Source organism: Diceros bicornis, chromosome 23 (genome assembly GCF_020826845.1).
Source record: "Diceros bicornis minor isolate mBicDic1 chromosome 23, mDicBic1.mat.cur, whole genome shotgun sequence".
Lineage (NCBI taxonomy): Eukaryota > Metazoa > Chordata > Mammalia > Perissodactyla > Rhinocerotidae > Diceros > Diceros bicornis.
Window position 1 is genome coordinate 32,286,242 of NC_080762.1, and position 12,137 is coordinate 32,298,378.

The window sequence follows — 12,137 nt, forward strand, 5'->3', positions numbered from 1 at the left end:
GAAAAAAAGTTAGCCAAGGTGTTTTTTCCTAAAATCTTAGAATAAAAAGTAGAAAGTGAATTTAACATGATAGTCAAAAAGAACCAAACGATACGAGTTCCTTTTCTAAGTCTGTTTTCTGTTTTCTTCTAAATCTGTTTTCTTTTCATTAGAACAACCTTTCTCTTAATAACAAATTAGAATTAAAAAGTGTAACAATAATAACATTAAACAAAGAGAAAACATCTTTAATCTTATTTGCAAGGGGTATGGGTGGATGATGTATACCTACTTTACTTATTCCTTAAATCAAACCATAAAAACATATAGTCACTGAAAAAAAGCTAATAAATTAATCTCTTCATGGTTCTCAAATATAATGTGACTATTGTTGACATGCCATATGTATTATTTTCTTCCTTTTCTCTCTCAATGACTTCCTCCACGTGACTCACCAGCCTAGTACAAGACTATACAGGAAAACATCCACCCAAGAATTCTTACACCAAAAGGACACCTTTATCCAGGTAAAAATATTAATAACTTAGGTGTCATGCTTACCACCATTAAAGAAAAAGAAAACAGACCTATTTCTCTACATTTCTCAAGACAACTGCCTTTTTTCGAGCAGAGTACTCTCAGTCATTGTACAAAGACAGCAAACTCCTAGTGAACATTTCTTTATTTTCTCATCATCTTTGTTTCACTGGCTTCCTGCACAGACTCCACTGTTTCAAGGTGTATGTTCATATAAAAGTTTTGGCCTCTCTTGACTAGACATTGTAGATTAAAATATTTCATAGAGAACACTGTTAAATTCAAAAAAAAAAAAAAAAAAGACACTGACTGCTCTGGCATAGTTTCAGATGGTGAAGAGCTTTGTTAAGTGACTGAGAAACCATCCCCTCAGATCCCAGGGAACTGATTTCCTGATGGCTCTGGAAAAACAGAAATGCAGTTTTGTTTTGAGAATTAACACAGACAAAATAAGCTGGGGAGACGGCTTCTTACACACAATTAACAGTAGTCTTGCAGCTATGGGAGAAGTAGCTACCAAGAAACTGCAAAAAAATAAAAGAATAAGTGGACCACTTAGTGAAAAATGCTTGGTTCTCTTTATCTTGTTGGCTCTTAAGAGTCACCTCAAAGAATTTCTTCCTTATGGTCAAAAAATAAATAAATAAAATAAAGAAAGGAAAGAAAAGAAAAAACAAAAAGGAAGAGAAACAAGTCATTCACAGTCTTGTCTTTGTCGTATTAGTTTTTGAATCTAAATTAGCTAATGAGAAATCTGTAAGAGACATAGTGGTAACTGCCAAAGAAGCCACTACACCCCTTTTCCAAATATTTCAAAGGAAGAAATAATTTCTTACAAGGGTATTGTTTCTCACCAGGAGATATGAGAGTGTGTGTGTGTGTGTGTGTGTGTGTGTGTGTGTGTGTGTATAAACATAATTGCATGTTCCATAAAAGATTCATTAAGAACAGAGGTTTCATTTTTTGGTAGCAAATATAATCATTTAATAAACATTCAACTGCAAGTTTTTTAGCATTCTCGAATTTCTTAATGTGACTCTATGTACTATAATTTATTAAAATTAGTTGCTGTGATTTACTGAGCTAGACATTGTGGAACTTCTAAATTGAAACAAACCATCATAGGGTGACCACAGTTTTCAGAAGCTCATTGGCCAAGACATTTATTAAGTGGACACATTTGCAATGACTAGACAGAGAGGCAGCTGTTTTGCTTCTAGGAGTCTTTGAATTCAATTTGGTGATGGAAGCAAGGAAACATACAGGCAAATAATTTATCCATAGGATATGAAAAATAAAAATGGGCTATCAAACTTCTGCTCTTGCACTTATACTTAATTTTGTCCTAACAATCAAAAAATATTTTTATGTAAAAAATAATTTGAAAAGAGATGTAGAAATTACTAAAAGATGCTCAAGTACAATTATTTTTAAAAGAAAATGCCTACAAGCATTTGATTACAGAAGATTACAGAAAAAGCACTTTAAATTGTGTTAGTCTTACTCAATTCTTTTCTCAAATCTTTTATTCTTGTAAATGTCTAGCATAATTATAAAATTGAGAGGACGAAAATGTGTTTATTTTCTCTTATGATGATTAAAATTTTCTTCTTTATCCTATTCAGGTAATTTCAGTTAAAATCTCTACTGCCTCAATTATCTAGATATTATATTCACCATTGCTGAAAAGAAGTCACTGATTCAACTTAGTTTCAATTGGTTTGGTTCTACTAATTATACAAACTAAGACCTTTTTCTGGGTTATTGACTCCATGTCTACTTTGCAATCATGAACACTATTGGAACCATTAAAAATAAAGAAGTAAATTATTTTACAATGGATTTACCAAATAACAACTGTGACAAAAGTCTGTTCAAGTAGCCTCATCCCTTATGGAAACATAGTTTGAAAAAGCATCTAGCTTTAATCAATGTTGACTTTTCGGTCTACAATTAAGGCATTTGTTATTATAATCAATTTTAATAATCACGTTCATATGTGTGAAAGGCATATTAGCAAAACAGTGCTATTTCAACCCAAATTTTCATGAAATTCTAGGAAAATTGCTAAATGGGAAGAGGAATAGCAGATAGGCTTCCCTGAAATTTTCTTGAGTAAAAAAATGACTAAAAAATAAAAGTAAAATATATCTAAAATTATGTTACAGAAAGGCAAAACTGAAATGGTTTTCCAGTAAAAGGTGGGCAAGTTGGTGGCAAAGGCACACAACAAAATTGGCATTTTATTCAACGTGACAATGGTCTTTTTGACAGCAGATTAGTTTAACATCAAACATCCTACCAAAACAGTAATCCATTTCCAAGTGCATAATAATTCATTGTTGCCCTTCACCGTACATTAAATGTCACCTGTCATTGTGACAGGACTATAAAAGCTATTGCACACTAGTCAGGAGCCAAGATCAAAGCTGTTAATGCAAGCACTTTGGACATGGTTTTCTAAACTCAGTTAAACCATCAAAAACATTATATTTAGAACATCTTTACCTCTGAGCTCCAAGAGAAATTCAGAATATTTTTACAAGTAGGAGGACTCTCAGTAAGGCGATAGCCTTGTCATCTTGTGACCACAGACCATGTTAGAGCCAAAACACATGTCAAAACAGTCCTGGCAGTCACTCTAATAATAAACCCTCAGGCAGATTCTAAGGAGAACATCCTCTACTGCAATAATAAGCAATAAAACGAATAATACAATAGATAATATTCTAATATCCTAAAAATCATGGAAAGTAATTCAATGCAAAACACACAAGAAATTCCTACATTCTTTTTAACTTAAAAAAACTAATGTTATGTATTTAACACACTGAGTATTCTTTGATTTGCTATTCTTGCTAGGAAAGCCAGGTTAGTCAATATTTCTTGGCTTCTTTTACTCTTTTCTCTATATTTGACCATATTCATTTGTTCATTTTAAGTAACATAAGAAATTTCTGTGTAATATTCTTACTATAAAATTTGGCATAATATTATTTTTCTTCTCCAGAGTTTATTTGTATTTAATTTTAAAATGCCAATCAGAACAACGCATGCAATGTGCTTATATGCTAAGTGACTTATTATTAAGGTTGCATCAATCCTGTTGGAGGGAAATGTATATACCATTATTCCCTTCTTTTAAGTTTGGTCTTTAGTTATTCATCTCTGTATCCCAAACTACTAAGGACCCTAGACCAAGATTTGCATGCTGAATTTCAGAACAGCTCTGGTTGTCTTGGAGACAACCACAGTTAATAAAGAAAACAAAAAATTATCTAATATTATGGGAATTTAAATGGACTCATTTTATAAATAGTATCTATTGTGTCAATATTATTTGTTCTTTCATAAAGGAAATATTTGAAGCAAGGTGAAAAATACCTGTCATTAGTAGTGTAAAGGGTGGGTACCCTAACCAGACTTTTTATATGACTAACTGCTATCTCTATACTAATACACCTAGGTCAAAGAAAACCAAAATAGAAAAAGAAGGGCAGAGTTTAGGGGCAAATATGACTAAGTACAAGCCCATCATGGACAAGATTTCTTCCTAATTCTCTGTCAGACAAGAGCTATTGTAAAGAGACCTGGGATAAAGCCATTCTATGTCTAGAATGCAGTACCTCAGGCTCATTTTTACTCTGAAATAAGAGTTCTCAGCTAATTCAGATAAGCATGCTGATTATGTCATTATGCTATAAACACCAATGCAACGGTTTGCAAGATATCATAGATTATAAAACCATACCCAGACAAACAAATAAAACCATACATCTCTTTCTTAATACTGGTTAATCTTTTTCTTACAAAATAAGGGTGAGGAGAAATTTTAAAAGGTTAATACAATCTACTTTTAAATTCAATTTTAAAAAACATAAATTCTAACAATTATGATCTGTTCTTAATTTATCATAAAATTAATACTGTTAATACTATGATACAGTAGATAATTCAATAAGCCTCAAATCTAGTATTCTAATGATAACTAACAATGTGCTTACTGCTTCGTTTCCTTTATGGTTGTATATGTCTCTCCAGTGAAATACATGTTATTAGCCATGTTTTAGAAAAATATATTTAAAATAGATGGCATTCATAAAAATTTAGCATAACTGTTAAATATTTCTGTGAATTTCATTCAAAGCCAATGGATATTTGTCAGATAAATGCATTGATTATGAGTTTATTAATTAAAAGAATGTATACAGTAGTGTTTGTTCTTGGATTTAAATCTGTGGTACAATTCTTAGAACATTATAGGTAGCCAGCAGATATTTGTTAAATAAATTAATGAATAGATGAGGGTCATAAATTAATTTTTAATACTTTGTGGGACTCTAATTATCCAGTGGTTACTAGACGTTCAACAAATATTTGACTAATTGAGTGAGTGATTGATGGAATTATTCAACTGAAGTGGAAACAAAGAACAAACTGATGGTGTGGCTTGGTTGCTAGAAAGATATGGAAGATTAATTGTAACAATAATAATAGGAGCAATATCAGTGGGTGACCACAACAAAAGTAAAGTAATAGAAATTAAAATTTTTGACTATACTTAAATCATTTATTAATTTTAATTTTGAGATAAAATTTATTTTCTTCCAAATACCTATGACATAACTTTCTAAAATTGAATATGACATAACTTCCAATCATTAATAAATATGAACTTTGTTATTGGAGTGGTATTATTTTAGAACTTTGTTTCTGCGATTTTCAGCAAGAATGAAACACACATCTGAGAATTTTTTTAGAATGTAACTTGTCTTTCTTTTCTCTGTAATCATTAAGGAGATAAAGACAAAGAATTTACATAAAGATAAAGAATGCCATATTTATTTTTACATCAATAATGATGTTAATAATTTCATCAGTGATCTCTATATGACATGACATAATCTTTATTCATAGGTAAAATCAAAATGTCACATTTATTTTGAATTGAAAACAAATATCATGATTCCACTTAAATTAGAAAATTAAGTTCTATAACTGAAGTTTGGACATTTTGTCTGCATTTGCACATTGCGAACTTTCATTGTAGCAAGAGTTCAATACTATGTCAGAGTGGATTTTAATTATATAAATTCATTTGGTTTTGGAAGTTCAGTTTAGAATTTAAATAGATTAAAAGAAAATTTCTTGGATAGAGTCTACGTTTTTAGTGTGGTTTTTTAATATGGTAATATTTATACAAGATTAGTATAATATTGAGAATTGAACAAAATATTCTGAGATAATCCATAAATAATTTATTTTTATATTATGTATTCCTTTGCCAAGAATATTTAATATTTTTTATTACTTTATAAGATATCTAACATTGTTTATTATTTAATAGAATATCTAATTTGCCCATAAATGAAGATTTTAAACTTAATTTTTTAAACTATATGAGACTGTTTTCACATCATGAATAAGATGCTAAAATAGAATCATTTTCAAATCCATTCATTTAATAACTAATGACAAAATATAACAGTAATATTCCAAAATTTAAAGACACTAAAAAATGGCACACCAGCTACTTTTATGTTCGCATATAGAATGACACAGGTGTATTTCTTTTGTGCAAATAATACATATTACCATAATTATACAGATACTACACTATTACATTATTTGACAGTTTATCACAGTGTGAGTTATAGAAATATAAATTTAGATAAGTGCATATACATACCACATGTCTCTATTTGCAAATGTACTTTTAAGCTGGAAAAGATTCCAGATGTTTCAGTATTTGCTTTTGAATCTAATTTTAGAAGATTTGGGCTCAGAAAATGAGGATATCTAAAACTCCGACTATGAATTTGAGGTAACTCAATAGTCTCTGTTTAAGATCCCCTGGAGAATATGATTAGACTTAATTCAGCTTGATCGATGCCCACACAATTGCCTCAGAATTGTCTCAGGTCCTTTTCCTCTAGGCTTCATTTATATCCTTCCTAGAAACTTTTGTTAATTTGATTAAGAAGGAACAGGTGTTCCTGCAGACTTTTTCTATACTTAGGCTTTCTCCATACTTTAGAGTATTTATTTTTCTGTTTGCCCTGTGGGCAGGCTGCAGAGTTCTCTAACCACTGAATTATTTAGCTGTAATCCTTGAACTCACTTTTCCGAACACATATAAAACAGGATGGCTTGTGCTGGTCACTATAAAAAAATGTAATTGGTCCACAGATGCTAAAAAACGAGAAGGTTGTTTTATTTTCACAAAATATGGAAAAAGTTAGAGCTAACAGTTTATGAACTTCATACTCCAAATTCTCATTTTGGGGGAAGAATTCTAAACTTCACATAAAAATTTTAACAGGATCTACCATACAGTTACAAATGCTATATGTCTATACGGTTTCAGTACAAATTTTCAGCCAAATTCAAATGATAATTGTTTGAAGAACTCAAGTGTTAATATTGAACCAAGTAGGTGGAAAATTACAAATCTGTGGAACATTTATTTGTATGTATATCAAAAACATCTGTGTATAAATATATAAAAATGTAAATATATCAAAAATATGTCGAAAAATATTATGCTTCTTCTGGGGCCAGACCAGTGGCATAGTGGTTAAGTTCGGCACTCTCCACTTCGGTGGCCCAGGTGCGAGGGTTCGGATCCCAGGCACAACCCTACACCACTCATCAAGCCGTGCTGTGGCGGCAGCCCACATACAAAATAAAGGAAGATGGGCACAGATGTCAGCTCATGGCCACTCTCCCTCAAGCAAAAAGAGGAAGACTTGCAACAGGTGTTAGCTCAGGGCCAATCTTCCTCACCAAAATATATATATATATAATGCTACTTCTATAAATGATTTTATTCCTTTTTTAATTGAATGAACTAAACTTTTTTTTACCACTAGGAGAACATACATGACTTCATTGAGAAAAGAATATGTTCAAGGAAGGACAAATACTCTTAGTGATACATTTATCAGAAGAACCTATGTAAGATAATTGAAAAAACCCCCACATATGTAATATTTAATATTGATGATAAGGCCAAAAAACATATTTATGGTTATACATTATAAGCATTGAGAATTTTAATTCATCTTGGATTTAGAGCTATCTTTTTGATATCTGATAGAATATAAAAATCGAAAGACTATAATGAATATGTGACTTTTAAGGTCATTAGACTAACAATAGAGTTCTGAGTCCTGAGAGACAGTTTTAATTTTATTAATTAAGGCAAAAAGTAAACTAAATCATATTGAAATGATCTAGCTGTTGAAAATTTGATAGAGAAGTAAGCATAAATGAAAAATGATTACAAATTTCCAGTTCCAGTATAACAATAAAGTAGCAAATTCAACATAGATTGAGCTAGATCATAGATTTTAAAGGACATTATAAAAATATAAATATGTATTTTTTTCAATTAGGCATTTGAATTTTGCATCCTGTGATTGAAATACATTCTACCTTTCAATGAAAATAGGGGAATTTTTTGTGGTTATATATTTATTCTGTGGACAAAAGGACAAATTCTATGTAGGGAATCATGGTAGTCTTTTTATACTTAAAATGCTTATTTTCAATTAGCCTTGGTTCATTAAAAAAAAAGCTTCCTTTTAAATTTTACCACTTTTGTTTTTCTTATGACTGATTTTTTAATTCAAATTAGTGAAACATACTATTTTGCTTTGTGGTTCAAGAGAAATCTTCAAAATGAGGAAATAATTTATATCATAGTGATTTAGACTGCTTTTAGATTCTGAACCCTACCACACTTATAGCTTACTGACACAACCAGCATGCTTTCCGCCCAAGAAGGCATCATAGTACTTTTTAGAAAGTTCTGTGACTCTTAAAAGTTCACTAGTCTTCAGCACCCCATGGGAAATAAAGAAAAAGAAAAGTAAAATTGATTGTGACTTTTGACAATTATTAGTTAGAAAAAGAAGGTAACAATTGCCAAAAAAATCACAAAAGTGAGCATGTTACCTGGCTATGACAAAGAGCACACAACTGACACCCAAGTAAGCCAGCAGAATATACATCCAGATATCAGGGGAGAGAGGATTCAGGAAGGAGAAGACGCCTGGGTTTGTACCATTGGGCTTGCGGTACAAAATACTTATTCCAAGTGTCATAAAGGGCTTGGAAAAGTCGATGACCTTCTCTCGAACGTAGGTAATAGCCAGTGGAGCAACTGCAAGGTCAGCTTTCTGTAGAGAGAAACATAAAAAAGGAAAAACAAAATTGGTCCTAAGTCACAAGAAAGAAATCAGTAACCAAATTAAACAGAACAAAGATTTTACACCTGAGAATTGTCTCCATAATGACTACATTAACAATTAAAGCATTCTTTGCTTTGAAGTGAAGCATCTCATTTACTCTGCTACTCACTTCTAGGTGCTTCTAGATTAGCAAAGCAGCATTTATTGCAAGTCGATACAGAAAGAAAAAACTTTACGGGATGAAAAAAACTTAAGAAACTATTGTACATTCAGTACCTGAATTATTATGCTACTGAAACTTCTCATAATTACCTTTAATCTAAACTTTAAAAACCATGTAATATCAATTATGATTTTCTAAATACTTTGGTCACATTCTAAATAGTAGTAGTAGTAGTAATAATAATAATAATAATAACCTCAAGTTATTTAGCTGATAATCAAAAAACATTTGTTCTAGTTTTAAAACTATAGAATATAGTTAAAAGATTACAGTCTTTAAATAGTTAACATTGTGAAAATCATATTCTAATGTGATTGTGTTTACTGCCCCTGAGTTTTGTTTTTATTTCTCTAATTTGTTTTACATTATTTAATGAAAATCCTTGCAGCCTTGCCTAAATCGAATTAGGAAATGAGTTTTTCAATTTTCACAAAGTTGCTAATTTTCCATGGTAGCTTAAATATGTCAAATTACTAATGCTTTCAATCATCATGTTATAACCATCTGTCAGGGACGAATTTAAGCTCTAATATATTGAAAGAAATAATTATTATATTTTAAAATAACAAAAGCATCTATTCGCATCTATGATGGGAAACTATATTTCTGCATTTCTTTTATTTTCATAAACATACTGAGTTTTCAGATAATATATAAGAAATGCTCATTGCAGAAAGCTACAGAAAAATGTATAAAAGAATGAAATTGGGCATCTATTGTTTTCTTGCCTCAGAAATTGCTGGAGGACTTAAAAAAGAAACTTCTCAAAGAGGCTGAGTTTGTTGACGACATTATTCAGGGTATGTGTTTATGTGCATTTTTATGCTGGGGCTGTATGGGGAATAGGGAACATTCAGATGCTTGGATAGAGTATCTTTGAGAGTAGCAATGGAGAAAGAAAGACATTTCTCTACAAATTAGGAAGGTCTTCAGGGTCCTGGGGAGAGTATCATCATATTTCATATTCATAAATCAAGGAAAATATCAATTTAACAATAATAATTGCTAATGGTCCTTAAGCATTTGTTTTGCAACAGGCACTGTGCTAAGAACTTTACATGAATTATCACATTTAATCCTTATACAATCCTATTATTCCCATTTGCAGATAAGGAAACTGAAACCATGAGAAGTTACAAAACTTGCTCATTGTCATAGAGCTAATTAAGCGTTGGAACCGGGATATAAACCTAAGCTATTGAAATCTATACCTAGAGCTAAGCAAGACATGCATCTCAGAAGCCAGAAACGGAATCATGGAGATGTTATTCATTCATTCATTTATCTATGAAAGAGTTTGTAGAGATGGAAAGGGAAATAGATAGAAGTAAGGCAGTCATTAATAGATTATACTCTCTGAGAATTTAGAAGGCTAGGTGTAGAGTTCAGGCAGATGGAGTATTTTCCACAGGAAGCAGACAGCATTTCCTCTAAGATAGAAGGGAAGGCAGTAAAGATGGTTTGAAAAAGTAAACAAGTTTTTTAGAGAAAAAAAGTGATAATTGAAGAAACAAAGATTCCAGGTAAAAAATGGACAATATGAAGTGGTGGTTTGCTCCTCTTTAAAACAAAAGTTAGGAAGTAATTCAAATAACATATATTAAAACAAAACCACTGGGGCCGGCCCGGTGGCGCAAGCGGTTAAGTGCGCGCGCTCCGCTGCGGCGGCCCGGGGTTCGCTGGTTCGGATCCCGGGCGCGCACCGACGCACTGCTTGGTAAGCCATGCTGTGGCGGCGTCCCATATAAAGTGGAGGAAGATGGGCACCGATGTTAGCCCAGGGCCGTCTTTCTCAGCAAAAAAAGAGAGGAGGATTGGCGGATGTTAGCTCAGGGCTGATCTCCTCACAAAAAAAAAAAAAAAAAAAAAACCACTACGTTATTCCAAAACAGTTGTTCTATAGGCATATATTAATAGAATTGACTAGACATACATCAAATTTCAAAAGTTACTTAGCATTGCCTAAAATAAAATTTCTATTCCAAAAACAAAATGAAAAAAAGACAAAAAATTACATAGTAAAATACTCTCAATTATAAAAGAAATTAGTCATTTAAAACAAACGACGTAAACAGACACTTTAAAACATCGTTGAAAAAATAAATGGATCAACAGACTGTGGTACATCCATATAACAGAACATTATTCAGCAATAAAAAGAAATGAGGTATCAAGCCATGAAAAGAAATGGAAGAACCTTAAACACATATTGCTAAGTGAAAGATGCCAGTCTGAAAAGGCTATAAATGTTATGATTTTAACTATGTGACATTTTGGAAAAGGGAAAACTATAGAGACAGTAAAAAGATCTGTGGTTGCCAAGGTCTCAGGGGTGTAGGGGAGTGAGGAACAGGTGGAGCACAGAACATTTTTAGGGCAGTGAAACTATTCTGTAAGAGACTGTAATGGTGAGTACATGACACATGCATTTATCAAAACCCATAAAACTGTACAATACAAAGAGTGAACCCTAATGTAAACTATGGACTTCAGGTAATAATAATGTATCAACAATGGTTCATCAATTGTTACAAATGTACTACACTAATGGAAGCCACTAACAATAAGGGAAACTGTGTGGGGAGAGGTAGGAGGCGAGAAGGTATATGGAAACTACTTTCTGCACAACTTTTCTATAAACCTAAAACTGTTCTAGAAAAGTCCATTGATTTTTTAAAAATAACAACGGATTGTTTCAACCATATTCTCAGTTAGTAAGATTTAATGTTACATTGAATAATTAATTAGAACTTGGTTGTTACTATTAATAGTAAAACACACAGAACTTATCAAACGTCAATTGTCAAGATAATCAGTCCCTACCTGCTCACCAAATATATTTTTAAAATCCATTTAAACAATGAGACCTCAGGAGTATCTTGCAGCAGTAAAGATCAATATTTATACATAATAGCATTTTCTATGAATAAGATCTAATTTCATTTCAAGTCCCTTAATAATATAATAAGTTTGGAATCTAATCAACATGTTATATTAAAGTTGTTTATAATAATAGATGTAGTATTTTCCCATCAAGTACCATGTTATTAAAGACTGAGCAGTTGGAGAAAAGAGCCTGATGGTAAAATGGAATAATCCAAGAATTTTTTCACTCTGTAGGTAGAGGTTAATATGATTTAATGAAAATAGATTTACTAATTGATTTTTTATTTTAAAGAATAAAGTAATCTTGCGTTAGAAGA

The 12,137-nt window shown here is 31.6% G+C and overlaps 1 protein-coding gene across 4 annotated transcripts in view; it reads right to left on the reverse strand.

Annotated features, from left to right (window-relative positions):
- GRIK2 (glutamate ionotropic receptor kainate type subunit 2) overlaps positions 1-12,137 on the reverse strand; it is a 654,115-nt gene that overhangs the window by 157,003 nt on the left and 484,975 nt on the right. For 3 of the 4 annotated variants that reach the window (XM_058566570.1, XM_058566566.1, XM_058566567.1), the window contains exon 11: positions 8,476-8,699. In XM_058566570.1, the coding sequence (XP_058422553.1) occupies positions 8,476-8,699 (224 nt within the window). The remainder of the gene's footprint in view (positions 1-8,475; positions 8,700-12,137) is intronic. The other variant, XM_058566568.1, reaches the window with a different exon arrangement.